Here is a 20,792-nt window from a genome sequence, read left to right as displayed (position 1 = left end):
CACGTTATCCCAGTGCACCACAGTTGTCCAACTGAACTAAATGGTATTTATTTATGTAAAAAAGCAAAATAACGGTGTTGCAGTGGCCAAGTAATATAAGTGTATGGCAGAACACTGAATACTGCAGCAAGCCTACATCCACCCACGCCATCTTATGTCAAAAAAAGATCTGTTATCAGTCACCTCTGATAACAGATAACTCTAAATTGTAATGTAGGAACATGAATTTTCTGTAAAGCTGCTTTGAAACAATATGTATTGTGAAAAGCACTATACAGATTTGAATTGAATTATGTACAGAGAGATTGTAAAGAAATCCGTTAAAACACTTGTGGTGAACAGAAAAGTGGAGAGCTGTGAGGGGTGTGCTCAGTGCTGCGCTACAGAACTTTGCCTGGATTTGTCAGAATTTGTGCCTAAGATGGGCAATTTGAAAAATGGCAGAATTGTTTTCCTTTTGCAAATTATGGGTCTAACCCTCTGGTGCTCTTTGTATGGTGATAAAAAAATCATCATCATCATTATTATTATTTCAATTAAATTTGTCTACTATCTACTAAATTTTAGTTTAATATTGTTTATTTAATATTTTGTGTTTTCAGGGGATTTTATGGTACTAAATTATATTCATGCAGTAATGCATTTATTCACTTTTTGAGCATAGACTTGAAAATTAAATTTCCAAATTAAACTGACGTCATAATGACGTAACTTGGCAGATTATTGCTGAACTAAATAAAGTTTTAAAAAGTGAACTTAAAATTTTAGAATTTTACATTTTCTCTTTTTTTCTTCTTTTTTTACACTTATTATGAAAAATGCACAAAATTTTTTTTTCAATTTTTACTCATTTTACACATTTTACTTTAAAAATGTGAGAAAATCAAGGCCATAAATCTAAACAAGTTGTTTTGCAAATTTGAGCTTGATGTCCCAAAAAATGAGCTTTCAGTAAGATTTTGTTTATGTTGTTCCACTATGTTTCCCATTTATATTCAATGCAGTCATTTATGAGTGATGTACAGGGGCGGAATTCCTTGTACACACGCACACGTCAACCAGAGAGAGAGCAAGAGCACGCCCATCAATGTGCGTTTGGCTTTACGGAAGTCGTCGGCAGCGCTGTACAGGTCACAGGACTTCACAAAACTTACAGATCGTTTGAAACTGAAAGATGGAGTGGTCACAGTAATAATGTCTATTGCCAATAATGATGGCAATAGACGCCTAAGTGCATATAATGTAAACAATACGGACATAGTGAATTTGCGATGGTGTATTGCGTGTGTTTAAATTTAGCTGACCTTCGCTATTGGCTTGCAGCCGATCTCTACACAAAAGCTGCGCATGCTTGTGACAGCTCGTCACTCTATCTCCGCTCACAACGACACGCCTTCAGGCACTCGGCTGTTTTCGAAAAAAGAAACGGTACAGCGTATATATCTTTTATAAATATGATACAACTAAAGACTTTTCAGCGATATGAAGGATGCTATACTACTCTATAGGTACTTAAGATTAGCATGAGATTGGCAGAAACTGTGTGTGATACCCCCCTTTAAAATTTGTCAGTCAGAGAGTTATATATTTACATTTTATATTTGTGAGACAGTTGTGATTTTGTAAAATGTTTTTTGATTTTCTTTGGTCAGCGGCTGTCCTACAGTGCAGAGGAACCGTTAGCGGATGCTGCCAAGCTTTACTGGCATTTCTTTCGGACGGAGCAGTCGGGTACAGCAGGCATCATCATCACACTCTTCCTGTATGGCGTCCACTGCATCCTCTCCTTCACTTTTCTTTATGTTTACTTCCTCAGGTACAGTACCTTAAAAGCAATCAAACAAACACAAAATAAAAAGTTTGTCAAGTTGTTCTGGAGTTATCCCAGTGGATCGACTTTAAGTAAAGAATGTCTGTTTCATTTGTCTCGTGCCCTCATGCCACAACATATCGTTTTGCTTAACTGTGAGCACTCACTTTTGAAGCAACCTTGGTTCTGCAGACTTTTTTCCCAATCATTTCCTCCAAAGGCATTTCAGAAAATTGTCCAATAGCGAAATCAAAATATAAACTTTGAATTAAACCAACTGGCTGTGTAAACACAACTAGTTCTGAATCTCACTGCAGGATTTTATTTTTTGTAGTACTGGAAGTTAAACGCTAACTAAATGAAATGATTTCTAGATACATTTTGGTCTAGGAATATAACTTTCTCTAGGAGTGTAATCTTGGATGAGCCCCAAATTATATTACATTAATCCACAGCCAGAGATAACATAAACAGGCAATGACATATACATTGATAATTCAGAGTAGGTGGTTTAATAATGAGCAAAGTTAAGTGGGAGAGACAAAAATGCCTGATAACAAGTGTGCAAGAAGATCCTGTTCTCTGAACAGGGCATTCATTTTATAGGGGAACTCACCTGACCTTGACGAGGCGTTCTTCATTTGCCATTTTTAATTGTACAAGAGGGAGAGAGAAAACACAAGGCTGCTTGCAGTGCAGCCAAGCTACTGAGCAGATTGATATATTATCATATACACCACACATTTACATTTAACAGAAAGCAACAAACATGTCTTATGAAAGTAATCAACATTTATTGATCTAGTTAACAGCATCTTTTCGTGTTTGTATTTAGTACAGGGAAGTGCTGATGTTGAGAGAAAAGATGTGAAGATGAAAAAGATGGATGGAAGAAGGATGAGACTGTAAACTTAAGGATGATCCAAGGCACTCGAATCATGTAGAGAAACTATTTTTAAAAAGCCTTTATTTCATCTTGGCTAAATCTTAAAAACAGGTGACATGTACAGACTGCACACCTACGCGTTGCGGCTGGTTTTGCCTTCGTCAGGGTATTTTTTTTTTCCTTTAAGGATGAAACTGTGTTTTTGTGTTTTGGCTGAAGATTTTTTCTTTTCCTTTTTTTTTTTTACCTCCAAGCAATAAATGATTTATATCTCCGGAAACGAAATTTCACAATAAGAACCAAATTGCATTTTTTTCTTTGCCGTTGTTCTTTGCTGTCAATTTGAAAGTTTATGTGTGACCTTCCTGGTGGAAGTGTCAAAAGTGTCACAACACTGCAGTCCACACTATTCAGAGTCTGAGATTATGGCAGTGTATTTTTGGACAGGGAACCCCTTAGGGACATCCAGCCAATGAAGTCCTGTCCACCAGCACATAAGCATCATACACAGGCCCTATCAAGAGCTTTCTGCTCATTACCATCTGACAGCCAAGTGTTGATGTAATGCAATTTGATTTAAAACTCTCATGAAATTAAAGAATGTATAATCAGAGAAATGACATGAAGATGAGCTCAAATCACCTTCACAGGGTCTGTTAATATGCATGACAGACGCAATGAACATTGGGGTTTCCGATTATATTGCCAGGCACCAAATTTGTTCGTGTTTTAGCTTTACTGCCTTCTTGAAATGTCCATTTTTTTTTTATTTTTTTTTTTTATAATGTCCACTAAGGATCATGCATAATAAATCCAGAAACAAGCATTAAGAAAATGAATAGGTTCAATTTTGAGTTCTTTTGGATTTTCATTGTTCGAATTGCTGCTACTGGGCAAGAGAATGATGCACAAAATCATATTAACAAAAATGGAAAACCTTTGATTTTAAGGCTAAATTTGGACCAAGGAGTCAGGAAATACACATGTAAGATATAGATAGGGCATTGACTGTTCATGGATCACTTTTCATGTTTGAATATTTAGGTCTGTAATCACACACTGTAGCTTTAAGGTCTGGAAATAAAACAAAGGACCCAAAACTGTAACAACCTGATTTTCCACTAATCAGTGTAGAAAGGTCTTAGAGAAAGAGCTTTCATCTTGTGTCTCAATGGCTGGGCTTATATCCCACACTGGATGGACGACGTTAAGTGTCAGCCGGGATCTCTAGGATGGCAGGGTTGGCGCATGTAACGTGGGCTAAAGCTGAAGAGTGGCTGTGCTGTGTGAATGTAGGCCAGCAGTCTGATTGTGAGTAGGCTTGTGCGTTTTTATGGGTTATCTGCTTCTATTCACTGTGTGGAGAGAAGCACTGACACAGTGCCTGACCTATTTCTAAAATAACGCCTGAGGCTACACGTATAGATAGAATGAACTGTTATCCGTTTTTAATTACATTTTAGCAAGCCCTGATTCACTCCTTGCAAAGCCGGAAAGGGGCATGTTTTGCATCTTATCATTCTATTTGTTGAAAAATATATAAACACAATCAGACATTTGATGTGGGACCATTGGTGAAAATTAAAATAAGAGGAGAATAGTGGCACAACTGAAGTGTCTGTTTTAAAGCACTGAACAGTGAATGAACGGTTCTCCTGCTCAACATCTGGTTGGTTGAGAGGCTTTCAAGTTGACAATATCATTGGTTGAGAGGCAGACTGCTGCGAGAATGTGCTAGTTCTCCCTGGGTCTTTGTATAATTGCTGATCCCTACATTTCTTTGTACTGAAATTTTGACAGGAATATGTTATTATGGATAGTTTCAAATGGTTAATGATGGGATTTATCAATCCTGCTCCTACCTTTCTGCAGAGTTTAGTATCTAAAACATAAACACCAAATCCTTATTTTCTTGTTTGATGCTTTAAAGGTAGATCTTCAGGAGCACCACTGGTTTATGGGGTGTCTTGGTTTCCCATTTATAGCTTAATTTAACCTTGGAACAGTTCTTTAACTGTTAGTTAGATTAAACGACTGGATGTAGCCTACATTTTCAGGACATCAATGGACTGCTTGTACATCTGATATTAAGATTTATTCGAGTGTCTTAATGCCAGAACACACCAAGGAGATGCCAACGAACTAGTGGTGACGACAACAGACTGCGGGGTTGGCTCACGTCGGCAGCGTCTGTGTCCAAAGTTGCCCTGACACACCAAACTGACGCTCAACTGCCGACAGCCAAGTAGCACGTCAGTTCTGCGCCTGCGTGAGATGAAATGCCTTTCCGTACCAGCAGGTGGCAGTATCTGAACAGCCAATCAGAATTATCAGATGGCCCGATGGCCCGACGAGCTCAGACGCCGATTCAACATTTCGAATCGGCCGGAAAAAAGCCGTCGAGGACCAACTTCAGCCGACGGTGTGGAACACACTGAGAAAACTTAATCGGCCGACAAAGGAAAACTGCCCGATGGCTGACCGCCGGCTTGGTGTGTTCCTGCCTTTAATGTATCCTTGAAAGGTTCACATGAAATGTATTTTAACATTCCAATGCCATTAAGGTCACATTGACTAGGCACAATCACCCTTATACAGATTCTATGAATTGTGTCTTTGGATGTCCCTCCTTTTGGATTGTTGTTGCCTTTTGATTCAGTCCTGTTGCAGTCCCAGGTCCAGACTCACATTTTGAGCAGGTGGCTAAGAGCAGGGCTGCAAGCCATGTCCAGACAGCACATCTAGAAATATCTGATGAATAGCAATGGACATTTTTCACTTTAATTTGCCTGAAGTCCAGATTTGGATGTCCAGTGGCAATGGAGTGTCAGAGGGAGGTTCAGGGCAGCTTTCCAGAAGCAGAAAGACTACAAAGAGTGCAGAAAATGCCATTATCCTTAGAGTTTGGTTGAGGCTGTCAAACTGACCTTTTTTCTGCAAGCCAATGAATATGCTTTTAGAGCAAGGGTGTCCAATCCTGCTCCTGGAGGGCCACTGTCCTGTAGAGTTTAGCTCCAACCCCAATTAAACACACCTGAACCAGATAATCAAGGTCTGACTAGGCATACTAGAAAATTCCAGGTAGGTGTGTTGAGGCAAGTTGGAGCTAAACTCTATCGGACAATGGCCCTCCAGGACCGAGTTTGGACACCCCTGTTATTATAGAGTTTATAGAAGACTCTTTCAGGGAGTGAAAAAGTTGGAGGCATATCTGGTTCTGGACCTGAGAAGAAGGATCCATGACCATGGGCCTCCTATCACCATCCCAGAAACACAGTGTTAGGAAAACCTTCCACAGCAATCAAATATTGCTGCAAGCATATTATTTCTATTTTTCAACTTGTCTTAGGCATCTTAAGCCAATTATTGTTTTGCATCTTTATTTCAAATACTGAAAGCATCATCACTGGTCCTACTCTGTCTACAATAAAACTCTGGCATAATTTAAAATGGAAATACGATTGGATGCATATTAGTTCACATATGTGTATTAAGTATGTAACAGAATATGTGTACTCTGGCAATTATTCATTTTGATCATGCATGAATGGGTTATCTTTATATATTCATGCATGCTTAGGTCATATGCAAATGCCAGAGCAAAGCAGTCATCACACGCTTCTTTCCCATGACAGACTAATGGATCAATATATTCCACAAAACATTTCAATTATGTTTCTCATTATATTTAGAGATTTTTATCTCTACTGCTTTTCATCTTTTATACTTTGCATGGTAAATGTTTCTGGAGAGCTTATTACCCTTTGAACAAGAAGAATCGCTTTTCCACGGTAGAGGGTCAAGGCATTTTGAAGAGAAGCCAAGCTGTGTGTTTTTACGGCTGTTGATTCATGCACTTAGTATTGGAGATGTCTGAGGAGTCTTAATATCAATAACCACACTGTAGTGGTCATATGATTCAAGACTTTATCACCAGACAGAGATTCAGATACATCTATGAGCTTCTTTAAAAAAAAACAAAAAAAAAACGTTAGGATCATTGTATGATCTGAAGAGGCAACCTTCCCACAAAAACACAAGCAAACAAGCCTCCTACACTACTTGTAGAATCTAGCATACTCCCCAAGTCACTCATGGAACCACCTCTGTGAAGAGTGAGAGAAGGCTTTATTTGATATGCTTTAGAGTTTTTAGAGGTCCAAGACTTTTGCCTGAGTAGATACAAAATACCAGAATTAGTTAACAAATGTGTCCAACCTTTTCAGTTATGCGAACCTCCTACCGTAGACTAGAGGCACTTCTGTTCTGCTGGTTGACATTGACAGGTCAGGCCTGCTTCTCTGCCGAGCTGAAGCTCATCAGAATTTCACTGTGTTGGAAAGGTCAGATGAGCTGTTCGTCAGACGTTAACAGCCTTGACAGCAAAATGACCAGGATGTGACAAGGTGGCATAAAACCCGTTTGAACTCTGAACTTCTCTCCTGCAACTTTGCAACAAACCAAGAAATAGTTTGTTGATCATGACTTTATCATTTACATGCTCCCATGTCATTCCAACCCCCTAATAGTTGCTATATTCCAACAGTGTTATGTGAGGAACAGATCGGAAATTAAGTTGATATCCACTGGGGGCTCTCAAATATCATTCACACTTCTGCTCAATTAAAAAAACGGCAGGATTTACGCCAACAACAGTGAATGCCATTGGTTCTTTTATGTCTCATGACAGATTAGGATGCAATACAAGGTGTTTTTATGTTTCTTTTTTTGGAATGACATGATGACAGGTTTTTCTACAACAAAGTCAATTTATGCATTTCAATAGCAACAACATACATTCTGCCATTTTTAAGTTAAGCGTTAACTTTTTTTTTTTTTTTACAGACTTCACAATGATGGGAGGCTCTTAGATATCTATCAGCGGCTCCACAGCACTGAGGGAGCATTCTTTGTTCCACATGATATGGAGGTCTCCAACCAGGAGCTCTATTACATTGTAAAGAAGGCAGAGCAATGGAGAGGCTTCAATGGAGAGCGACGCAAGGTGAGTCTGAGGAAGTTCTGTTTATAGTGGTAACAACCAGCACTGAACACTGGGCCAGTGATAGGCTTCAAAGAGAATATCTTCTTGCATGAAGGCGATCCAGCTGCCATGGGCTGCATTGCCACACAACACTTGACTGTTGCAAAGCTCTACTCAAGTCTTAGGCGCTTAATTGGATTAATGGCTGTTTTAAAGAAGATGGGCAAAATGGTAGTTGATACTAATCCATCAGATTGCCTCTGCAAAAGATTTCTGTCTGTCTGATGGCTTGTAGATGCCCGCTAGCATTTATGAGTAAGAAAGCCTTTGTGATGGTTTTCAGAAATGGACTGTCATGTTGAACTGCTCACTGAGCTTTTCTAATATGCATTATAATTAACATAAAATGGAATCAAAGGATATAACATTATTATTTCAAATCATTCTGTTTTCTTTAGTTACATTTATGAATGCCAAAAATTTGTCACAGAGGTTTTTAGCTAGTCTAATTAGTTGGGGCTAATTATCCAAAAAGGAATTCGGCTTGATTAATCCACGGAAATCAATTTCCAGCAATATTTCATTAAGAAAAAAGACCGCTCAATCAACAGAGGGACGCATGAGGAGACACACACACACACACACACACATACACACTGGGTTCACAACTTGGGTGGCAACTCCTCTTTTAGTGCTCTTGATGAAGAAATGTTATTGGCTGTCAAGCAAGTCATTAAAAAGGCATTCTGTAATTCCTAGCTCAAATCGTAGACCTTTGCCAATCACGTTATTTTTGCTGCCCTTTGCAATGACCCTGTTTATGTTTTAGATTCCTAAAGTACTGCTACAGCTGTGGCAATATTAGTAATGAAGGTGCTACTAATTGGATGCAGTTGTTTAGATTGCAATTAAGAAAACAGCATCGTTTAGCCAACACACTTGCAGAATCTTTTTCAACTAGAGCGGTCTCCATTCTAGAACTGCAGTCATAACCTCCTCTCTCATATTGGCCCTAATTTGCCGTTATTGAACTGATAAAATGCTAACACATTAAACACATTTGCCAGCATGATGAAAATTTAGGGTTATTGCATTTCACAATTTTTACATTATTCAGGCTGACGATTTTTCATTTAAATAAGACGGGCTAGGCCATTATTTCATAATTATTGTGGCAATTTCTCTATGCAAAAAAGGGTCACTTTCCCAACTCAGCAAAGACATATCCCTATTAAACTAATTTGCCTACTTGCAAATTTTTGTCATTTTTCCCTCATTAACTATTTATCAACATAGTAGAAAAAAAATATATGTTGGAGGGGAGGGAGCAGCCAGACAAGCTGAAACTAATATTTTGCAACTCTAATGATTTTTTGCATCCTTAATTAGATAGAATATGCTTGATATGATTAGGTCAGGATGTAGTAGTTTTCATTAAAAATAGATTTCAGAAACTGTATTCCAAATGTTCCCTCACAATTAAATAATGAATCCGGCACATTCCTTATTATGGACCCAATTAATATCGCAGAAAGAGGCGTGATTTTAATAACAAGAGGCCACAAGGCCTTCATTAGCAGAGAATGGGGGTGGAGAGAGCGTAGAAAACATTTACAGGTACAGATAAAGTTTTAGCAGCTAGTTTGAATGCCTGTGGCCAATACATGTGCTGATCATTACGAATGAATATTACAATGTTGCAAAGATTGACGTACTTTGTCTTGGCCTCAACTCAGGGTTTCCAAAAGCCCTGGGGGAAATTATATTTACTAAATACATCATTAAAATAAATATCATTTATTATCATAGAAAGATCTGTTTATTTTATATAATGCGAGTATTTGGTAGTATTTCAAATGTCTTGCAGTGTGTCACGCTGTACTTTATTTAAAATTATTTTTCTAATGCTTCTACAATTATTATACATGCAGATTTTATGAGCTCATATTAATTAAGATACTACATAAAATATTATGTACTTTTAAAAATGTATTTTTCAGACCACAGAACATGGAAGTGGACTGCAAAAAAATAGTCACAATCCAGCTTATTTTTAACGCAAGAGTGGGCACGTTATATTTATTTATTTTTTACTTGAATGTGCCAAGGCTTCCAGTGTCATTTGTTTCTAGTTATTTTATTTTCATAAAATAACAAATTTATTATCATAATCATAAACATACTGGTTTTTAGCGCAAATAGTTTTACTGTGTACTGCACTTTGTTATTCTTCTAGTTATTTCCCCTTAGTGACCAATGAAAGTCATTGGATGTCTCGCACATTCAAATAAAATAGCTTACTTCTGCATTGCAAAAAAAGGTGGATACGCTGAATCCCTGACCTAAAATAAACATACATATACATTTTAACCTAAAATCTGTGTCCATGTAATCTGTCATCTAGCCGTTAGGTATAAGATTATTAAAGCTAATAATTTGCCCATTTTAAGTAACTTGATTCCTACTTGATATGAAGCACATTCTTCTTTATAAAATAAAGGAACTATTCTGACAGTAAAACAGTCATAGGTAATTCATCATTAATGTAAGTTTCTTCTTCCGAGCACTACAACAATAAAACAATCCACAATAAATAATTCTGCAAGTGGCTTGGTTTTATCATGATCAAATTCTCTACGTTTCATGGGGCGGTCATAAAAACTAATCTGATTTTTTACTCTTTAATTAACTTCATATTATGGTTTATTTTCTTCCAGGCCATGTGATCACCATTATTACATTATTAACACATTGTCATACTAGTATTAAGCAGCAACTGAATAAAAAAAAAAAAAAAATAAGCATTTGCATTTCACAAACACACATAGTATGGTTGGCTAAATTGTGGATTGTGGGTCTTTTTAGCATGAAACTATACATTTCTTTGATGGTGATTACAGCCGCATAGACTTTATGTTCTAACTGCACTCCTATAGTGTGTATATCTAGCAAAGGGGCCTAAAGTCAAAGTGTGCAGATAATGAGCTCATTAATTATGTATAGGCACTGCTGCAGATGGACCTCATTAATTGCGTGCCGTCACCTTCTTGATTACTGTACCTGGAAGGGAGGTGCTAATGTCTGCCGTGCTTAAGCAGGTAACGCAAACTGTTTTGTCACCGGCTGTGTGACAGTGACAGAGGAGTCCGGCGTCGCTGTAATCTTCACCGTAATTCACCAGAACGTTACGCTAATGGCTGCTGATAGCCCTGGAGATGTTTTCGCTACTGAATCGCATCGAGATTTGCGCTCTGTCGTGCTATTTGTCTCCACATGTCTCAGTAATGTCTTTCCACGGGCTGAATTTAGGGAACACCCAAGGTGCTTTGCAAAACAACTGACAGGGGGCCCAACCTGTCGCAGGAAAGGGAACACACGCATTGAAGATCTAATGACGAGCAGACTGCCGCTCTCTTCCTGTGCACCCCCCACCACTCATCTCTCTGTCTCTCCGTCTGTAATTATTAAGACGGAGTTACGTGGGACCTTTTCATGCTGTTGCTTTAGTCCAACTCTTTGACAGCAAATTCATCAAAGAACTCGCTCCAAACTTCAAGTTGCCTTTGTTCACATGATGAAATATTGTCAACTATATGTTATATTTAAAAGTCAGAAAACCCTGATAATATTGTATTCATTCTTTTGGCATCGGCTTTTCTTCAAAGTACGGAGTGTTCGGTATATACCTTTAATTAGGAAATGGGTGAAATAACCTGTCAAGAACATCTTCGGGTCAAATTTATTTCCAAATTTAAATGAAAGTATAACAAATTATATGTTTTTTTTTGTTTTTTTTTTTAAATGAGACCTACTTTTATTTTTTGATATCTATTATTTACATTACAATTAAACAAAACATTTAAAAATAAATCAATAAATAAATAAACCCTACTGTAATTAATAAATCAATACTTTTATTCAGCAAGGATCTGAATATCATTACATTAATAAAAATGAACTTTCCATTTATCAAAAATATTAAGCAGCTGCTTTCAACACTGGTAATAAGAATTATTTAAGCACCAAATCAGCATATTAGAATGATTTCTGAAGGTTCATGTAACACTGAAGACTAGAGTAATGACTGCTGAAAATTCAACTTTGACATCACTGATATAAATTTAATTTTAAAATATATTAAAACAGATCAAATTTATTTTATATTGTAATACTATTTCACAATATTACTGCTTCTACTGTAATTTTATAATCGTATAAACAAATAAATGCATAAATGCTTGGTAAGCATAAGAGACTTCTTTCAAAACAAGTATAAAAGTAATGACCCCAAACTTTGGAATAGTAGTATACATTGCAGTATTAAAATAAAAAAGCAAATTCTATTTTTTAAAGGTTGTCATAACTAGAAAGACTTATATTTAGATTTTTTGTGGTTTTATCTTATTTTCATGCTTGTTTTGTCATATTTTAAATAATTTTAAGTCATCTTGAGAAGTCTTGGAAGTTTGTTGAGGCCACCTAGTGGGCCCCGGCCCCTGGTTGAGAACTAAGGAGAATGTTGATGATTATTTTGAGTGTCACAGTTCAAAAAATCTTGCGTTTCCTTGAAATCAAGCCCATGTCTTTGGCATTGATAGCTCCATGTTTTGATCATTTAGAGAATTAATCATTTGTTTTACGATTTTAGTCCCACATACAGATTTTCCCCAGATTCTCAGCTTTAGTTCACACCTATAAAAGCTCACCTGCTGACTAGCGGCCCATGACCGGCAAGCTCCGGAGACACTGTCAGACAACAATGGGCCTGAAAAAAACCCTGGAAAAACACCCAAAACAGGAACATAAACACTGGAACGAAGGGGGAAGATGCTCAGAATCTGCCCTGATATGGGAAGGGTCACAGGAAGGCACCTGCAGCCCTCCCCCCTCCACTCCGTCGGCCTGTTTGCTTGCATTAGTTCTAAAAGCTGCTTCTTCAATTACAGGAGGCTATTAGTGGACAGTGCACAGAGGCTGCAGGGCCCCGGGCTACAGCGGCACAGAACCGCACAACAGAGCTCAATACGACATGACTGCAGAGGGGACACGCCTGCCATGCAGAAAAGGTCAACGACTTTTGGTGGGCAGCAATGTGTGAAAGTGTTGCAGTCGCACAATGGTTAGAGAAGAGAGAGAGAGAATCTAGTCTGGATTTGTGAAGACTGTGGAAGCCCTTCAGATTGTTCTTGGCTAATTTATTGCTTTGATGGGTTTATAAAACTCGTATCTCAGTCAACGTCTTCAGTTTGGTCACATTTTTATGGTCATGATTAAGTCAGGATTCTGTGATGGATGGGTAATCAGTAAAAACATTATCTTAGAAAGTGAGCAAGAGTTAGTTTGGTCACACGCTCTGAAAACATGGCAGCAGCATGATTGTTTTTATACAGCGCTTGTTTTCCACATACCAGGCTGGACGTTGGTTTTATCAGAGATGGACGTTTCTTTTAAATTTATCCGAACATATTGCACACGGTCAGCTGTCAAAACAATTGCAGCTGGGAGCTTGAAATTGAGTCCACATGTTTAAACTCATATAGATCCTGTAATCTCTCTCTCTCTGTCTCTTTCTGTCTCTCTGACTCTCTCTCTCTCTATCTCTATCGTTCGCTCATAATGTAAAACAGAAGGAACAAATTGGATGGTCAGAAAGTCAGTGAACATTGTTTAAAAATGCAGCACAACAGGGATTTGTGAGAATATCAGATTTTTAATATCTTTTTTTTTTTTTTTTCCTCTGTGACCAAGCAAAATGAAATTGTTTTCAGGCAACAACTTCAACTGACTGTATCTCCCAACAGAGCCTGAGAACGGAGATTGTGTGTTGGTAAATAACACAATAGTCAACTAGAAGTGGGCAAAAATGTATATTTCAAAGTTCTTAAATATTTTATAAATATTCTCACAAATCGAGAATATTCCATTTGACTAAATTTCATAACAATCTAAGAATAAGTTTTAGCTGAAACCAGTTGATTTGTAAGAACCTTTGCCTGTACCGCGTTGTAGGTGACAAGAATTTTCATACTGGAACAAGCTGAAACCAGGAATAAAGAGAGACACTGATTTCTTTTACCATATTGCTGTTGCCACTAAAATAACAAAATCTAAAACCAGCCTGTAGTAAAATCACAGCCATTGCTTTAACAATGTGCTTATGGAATTTCTTACCACACAAAGTAAAGTTACATGTCAATGCTTTCTGAAAGGATAAAAATATTTATAAATTAGTTAGGAGAATATTCTGCATACTCTTCATAACTAAGCTTTGGCATATTGGTGGCTAATTTGTATGAATTTGTGCAGCCTCATCTGCGTGTCCCACTGACAGTTAAGTTTAGGATTGGACCTTCATGCTAGGGCTGGGCGATATATCGAATGCTTTTGTCACGCGCATTTCGTCAGTAAAGCCGGTTCCTTGATTACCGCTAAATCGCCATCACCTGCTTTCAAATGGAGCGGCATTTAATAGACAGAGCCGTAGTTAACTGACAAGCCACGCAATATCGCGTTCAATATCGACGGCGATTCAGATCGAAATGTGTGTGACAAAAGCATTCGATATATCGCCCAGCCCTACTTCATGCTTATGTTGTTTTTTCTAATCATATATTTCTGAACGAGTCACATCATACAAATGCATATACATTTGTAAAATTATAAAAATTGTTTTTATAAAATTGTAAAATTCTCACTTTTGTTTGTTGATGATCCAATCAGTAAATTGAAACCCAAATGAATCTAACCCAAATGAACTCTGATCGGCCTAGGTTTTTAACTAGTGTCTGTGCTGATGCTTAAGTCACTGTATGAGCAGATTGGTGTATGCAAAACCGGATTAGTATGAGTGTAAATATCCTTGATTCTCTCCCCTCCAAACAAACCTCGAAAAAGTTTAACTTCCAGGCATCAGTGCTTCATGCAAGTCGCCATCTCCTTTCCGGAGATGTTTATGGATTAAATTGGCTTTTTAAGCATTTATAAAAGCAGATTAGTAACAGTGAATTATGCAGATGCATGGGGCAGATTATCCTGAGCTCAGATACTATCTCCTCTTTATCTGTCTCTGCTTGGAGTCTGAAGTTAAATATTCATGCCCGTTTAGTTTATAATTCTCTCTACCAGCCCAGTTTCAGTCAAGCACACGTCACAGTAGATTGGTGTTACATTAGCATGGGTTTACTGAGGTAAATGAGTTATGCTGTCAAAAGAGCGCTCACTGTCCACTGCTAACAAGCATTAAATAAATAATACAAATGGTCTTGAGATGACTCACTTTGCCCATTCTGATGTTCAGCAGTTGCTTGTCATTTCTTTGGGAGCGGTAGGGCAGATATAGAGCCATTCCACAGGCACATTTATGCTGCCCTAATTACAAAAACAACATTCTCCACCATGTATGCGTTGATAATGCGCAGCTATGTTTGTTCTACGTGCAGGAGATATCTGAGTAATCCAGAAGTCTCTGCTTGAAATGTGTTGCCATTTCTACATGAAATAAACATGCAGCCAGAGATACCTATTCAGAAAAATTACATGGAGTCAATATCACCTCAGTACTGTATACTATAGAGTGCAACAGTCGGTTTCTGAAAGTAGTCCCAAATAGGGGAAGGTTAAATTTTATTTTGATGGTCCCCTTTAGATGTTCTGTTGACTATAAAAAGACACTGCACCTACATGTCAACTATCTCTCAGTAGAGCATTATTTGAGTATTAGTAGACTGTTAGTGTTAGTAGAATAAGTTGACATGTATTTGCATGGGGGGTGTTTACTAAGGGAACATCCTAACTAAAATTCATAAGTTAGCACATGTTGCAAAAACGAACTATATTAATCACAAACAATAATACCACATACAAATATTATGTGAAATAGTTATTTTATTATTATTATTAGAATTAGATGTAACTAGGTCATTATAATTTTAGCTAAATTGAGTGGTATTTCTCTTGACTTTATCTGGAATTATTTATTTATTTTTTGTTGCACTGAGCGCTACAATGCATTATGTAATTGCTTTCTCTCTGAAGAATACATGCACTTCTTGAAATTTAACCATTTAGAATGGAAACAACAAAAAACAACAAACGTACTTCTAAATGTGTTTCTGATGCGAGACTTTCATTTTGAAAGACGTGCGTGAAAGCTTTTGACACTTGTGTCAGATGCAAGCTGTGTCACAATTCAGCGGCTGCATCTTTTGAAGGACTCGGACTTCATAGGCTGCATCCTTCAAAGGCCGCGAAGGTCAGACCGAGTGTTGTTTAAATGGGACGGTCTAGCCTACAGAGGATTGTTCTTGCAGTTGATGAGTGGCAGTAATGTTTGTACTGGACTTTTTTGAAAGTTTAAGGGGTCATATAATGCCAATTTTACAAGATGTAAAATAAGTCTCTGATGTCCCCAGAGTGTGTTTGTGAAGTTTTAGCTCACAGAACCCCACAGATCATTTTTTCATAGCATGTTAAATTTGTCACTTTTTGAGGGTGAGCAAAAATGCTCTGTTTTGGTGAGTGTCCCTTTAAATGCAAATGAGCTGCTGCTCTCAAAAAGAGGGCGGAGTTTCAAGAACTCATATTAGCAGCAGCAGCAGCTCCAATTACCTCACACAGACTCACTGACAATGTCAGAAACTGTTCAGCCTTTTATGTTCAAACCAATGGACAATGGAGAGACTCAAGAAGAAGTGTCAACATGTAGAATGCAACAGGATGTTTCTGAATGGTTAGTTGCTTAATTTATGTAGCTGATGTGGGATATCTTAAAGTCATTCATTAGCATATTCTGTCATGATAATATATAAATCGCTCCTGTGGGAACTGTTGTAAGATGCCTACAGAGTCAGAGAATATATGCTGCATGAAGATAGAACAGGTATAGTTTAGCTTAATTATGGTTATAACTTATGTTGTCATCTTGCTTTTATGACATGCTATTGCATTTGTCTTATGTACTGTATTGCAATAACATGGCCTCACCCCTTTGCTGCGTGTTCTCGGGGGCAGGCTTTATGTAAATTTTAGGGTTAGTGATTTCACCAACCTGGGAAGAAGCTTGTTGTAGTCCCTACCAGCCGTTTGTTGTAGTCCTTAAACAGAGCATCCTTTAAAAGAAAATATCTCCCTTTGCTTTGAGCATTGTAACTTTGCAGATGTTGTTTATGCTTAAACAGCAACATTATACACTGACTAAAGTTTAAAGGAACACTCCACTTTTTTTGAAAATAGGCTAATTTTCCAACTCCCCTAGAGTTAAACAGTTGAGTTTTACCGTTTTCGAATCCATTCAGCCGATCTCTGGTTCTGGCGGTACCACTTTTAGCATAGCTTAGCATAGTTCATTGAATCTGATTAGACCGTTAGCATCGCGCTTAAAAATGACCAAAGAGTTTTGATATTTTTCCTATTTAAAACTTGACTCTTCTGTAGTTAAATCGTGTACTAAGACCGACGGAAAATAAAAAGTTGCGATTTTCTAGGCTGATATGGCTAGGAACTATACTCTCATTCAGGCGTAATAATCAAGGAACTTTGCTGCCGTTCCATGGCTGCAGCAGTGCAATGATATTACGCAGCGCCCGTGAGCCCCTGCTTGCACAGGGAACGTGCCTTGCAACCATGGAGACGTATGTGAGAGACGCTGCGTAATATCATTGCACTGCTGCAGCCATGATACGGCAGCAAAGTTCCTTGATTATTATGCCTGAATGAGAGTATAGTTCCTAGCCATATCAGCCTAGAAGATCGCAACTTTTCATTTTCCGTCAGTCTTAGTACACGATTTAACTACAGAAGAGTCAAGTTTTAAATAGGAAAAATATCAAAACTTTGGTCATTTTTAAGCGCGATGCTAACGGTCTAATCAGATTCAATGAACTATGCTAAGCTATGCTAAAAGTCTCAACTGTTTAACTCTAGGGGAGTTGGAAAATGAGCCTATTTTCAAAAAAAAGTGGAGTGTTCCTTTAAAAACTTTAAACTTTCTTAAAGCAAAACATGATTCACAAACTCTAAATATGTACACCATGGTCCATTTCTCTATGTAATAAAGAATATAAACTATGTGTAATCGCATCCTAGTAGAATATAAGTCAACATTTGAACTGCTTTAAATGTGTTTTTGTATTATTACATTTGTATCATTAGTATTTACTTGCGTTTAAATTGTAGTTTGGCAATTTCGTCACTGGTGCACAATGACTTCTGGGGTAGGCAAGACTGCAAAGGATCCATCTGTTGTATCCTTCATTTCACGGGAAAAGACGGTCACATTTGGAAGCCGCATTTAAAGGACCCTTCGAATTGTGACAGCCTTCATCACACCGCGGTGATGCAATCAGCCTTCGAATGCAGCCTTCTCAGGATGCAGCCTCTGAATTAGAACACAGCTGCAGTTTAAGTAAAGAGTTCCTAAAAAAAAATGTGTTGTCCTGATTGAGTATCTGCGGTCAGGTGAGATGTTGCCAGGCCATTATTCTAAAGTTATTATAGTTATTATTATCTTAGTCTCTCACCTCAGAAAGACTAAATTTCTTGTCCTGTCAGCCGCTATACTGTGCTGTTAGTGAACACTCTTCAATTGTATGCGCAAGTGCAATGGCGTGCGCTGTATATCACTTCATTATAAATAAAGCGCATAAGAAACTACAAGCATTGTTTGTTAGCTGGGAAGGATTTGCGTGCAGGTATGATGTCCATTCTGTTAATCAGGAGAAGTTTACATGTTTTACCTTATACATAAATTGTAAGAATATGACTAATACTGAATGAATAAACAGTATATGTTAAAGGGTTAGTTCACCCAAAAATGAAAATTATGTCATTTATTACTTACCCTCATGTCATTCCACACCCATAAAACCTTTGTTAATCTTCGGAACACAAATTAAGATATTTTAGTTGACATCCGATTGCTCCGGGAGGCCTCCATAGGGAGCAATGACATTTCCTCTCTCAAGATCCATAAAGGTACTAAAAACATATTTAAAACGGTTCATGTGAGTACAGTGGTTCAATATTAATATTATAAAGCGATGAGAATATTTTTGGTGCGCCAAAAAAAAATAAATATTAGAATTAATAGTTAGAATTATTTAGTGATGGCCGATTTCAAAACACTGCTTCAGGAAGATTCGGAGCACAAATGAATCAGTGTATCCAATCATGATTCAGATTGTGTGTCAAACTGCTAACGGCTGAAATCATGTGACTTTGGTGCTCCGAACAGCAGATTCGATACACTGATTCATTTATGCTCTGAATCTTCCTGAAGCAGTGTTTTTAAATCGGCCATCACTAAATAAGTTGACTGGCAATTTTTTATTTTTTTTTGGCACACCAAAAATATTCTTGTCGCTTTATAATATTAATATTGAACCACTGTACTCACATGAACCGATTTAAATATGTTTTTAGTACCTTTTAGTATCTTGAGAGAGAAAGTGTCATTGCTCCCTATGGAGGCCTCACGGAGCCATCAGATTTCAACTAAAATATCTTAATTTGTTTTCCGAAGATTAACAAAGGTCTTACGGGTGTGGAACGGCATGAGGGTAAGTAATAAATGACAGAACTTTCATTTTTGGGTGAACTAACCCTTTAAGTATCCATTTTTGTTAATTAAATTTGCTTGGATTTTAAAAGGCAAGGCAAGGCAAGGCAAGGCAAGGCAATTTTATTTGTAAAAAAAAAAGCAAATATATATGCCAGAGTTTGAATTATGTTCGGCGAGGGAACTGCTAACTGAAATAGGCTGTGACTGACTCCACAACCTGCCCATAAACAAACAGTGAACAGCTTTGAGTACATATTTAAGTATCCTTACAAATAAAATCATGCTTTTTATGCAAGGCATCAGGCTTTTATCCACTCAAAAAGACAGATGCGACACTCATTTGGGTGACTCACATCTTGTCCCTTTATTTTGTTTAGCATAAAATTAAATGTTTTACAGAACTTTAATTATATAAATTGTTGGGAATTGGGTCAAATTCCTAAAAAATTGGGTTGCGGCTTAATGACCATAGGAAAATATGACTCCCATGGCCCAACCACTTGAGAACTACTACTACATAACACTTTTGCTGCCTACCATTTGGAACATTCTTCATATCGGGTTAGTTCACCCAACAATGAAAATTCTGTCATTTATTACTCACCCTCTCGTCGTTCCACATCTGTAAGACCTTCGTTCATCTTCAGAACGCAACCACCGGAGTCACATGGAGTACTTTAATGATGTCTTTTTCCTACCTTTCTGGACCTTGGATTGGGAGTTGCATTGAATCTCTATGGAGAGACAGAAACCTCTCAGACTTCATCAAAAAGATCTGAATTTGTGTTCCAGAGATGAATGAAGGTCTTATGGATGTGGAACGACATGAGGGTGAGTAATAAATAACAGAATTTTCGGTAACACTTTATTATAGGGTCTCTTAACTAGTTGCTTATTAGCATGCATATTACCAGAATATTGCCTGTTTATTAGTTCTTGTTAAGCACATATTAATGCCTTGTTCTGCATGACCTTATTCTACATTCTTAATCCTATCCAATACCTAACAACTACCTTACTAACTATTAGTAAGCAGTAAATTAGGAGTTTATTGAGGGAAAAGTCATAGTTAATAGTGAATATGTGTTCCCTATACTATATAAGTGGTATAAGTGTTACCGAATTTTAATTTTTGGGTGAACTAACCCTTTCACATCTGAAGTGCACCTAAAAGTTTTTTAATTGGACAGTTCACTCATTTTTGGAAAATAGTAAGGCTATACAGCTCAGCCATCCACTTTCTATTTTTGTATTGTAAAGCAGATTTACCCAGTATATCAGTATCTTGTCCCCTGGATGCCCTCACTTGGCCCCACTTTCACCCTACAGTTCAAACCCCAGCTGCAGCTCTGCCTTACTCTCTCCCATGATCCTCTGCTGTAATCTGCCCATCACATCATACTGTACCAGGCCTGCCATGTGCAACTGCCACATAAATAACCCAGGCTGTCCGCCACACACACACACACGCACGCACAGGCTCATTCAAATGCACCTGTCAACTTGATGAAGCACTCGCCCGCAGGGAAGCATTGTTTACATTTTCACTCCACTC

At 37.7% G+C, this 20,792-nt stretch overlaps 1 protein-coding gene across 1 annotated transcript in view; it reads left to right on the top strand.

The window, feature by feature from the left end:
• ofcc1 (orofacial cleft 1 candidate 1) overlaps positions 1-20,792 on the top strand; it is a 64,446-nt gene that overhangs the window by 24,030 nt on the left and 19,624 nt on the right. Inside the window, exons 4-5 of the mRNA XM_067377704.1 lie at positions 1,653-1,816; positions 7,542-7,701. Coding sequence (XP_067233805.1) covers positions 1,653-1,816; positions 7,542-7,701 — 324 coding nt within the window. The remainder of the gene's footprint in view (positions 1-1,652; positions 1,817-7,541; positions 7,702-20,792) is intronic.

This window comes from Chanodichthys erythropterus, chromosome 23 (assembly GCF_024489055.1).
Source record: "Chanodichthys erythropterus isolate Z2021 chromosome 23, ASM2448905v1, whole genome shotgun sequence".
Taxonomy (NCBI): domain Eukaryota; kingdom Metazoa; phylum Chordata; class Actinopteri; order Cypriniformes; family Xenocyprididae; genus Chanodichthys; species Chanodichthys erythropterus.
The sequence above is the reverse complement of the archived record's forward strand: the minus strand, read 5'-3'. Positions and strand labels throughout refer to the sequence as shown.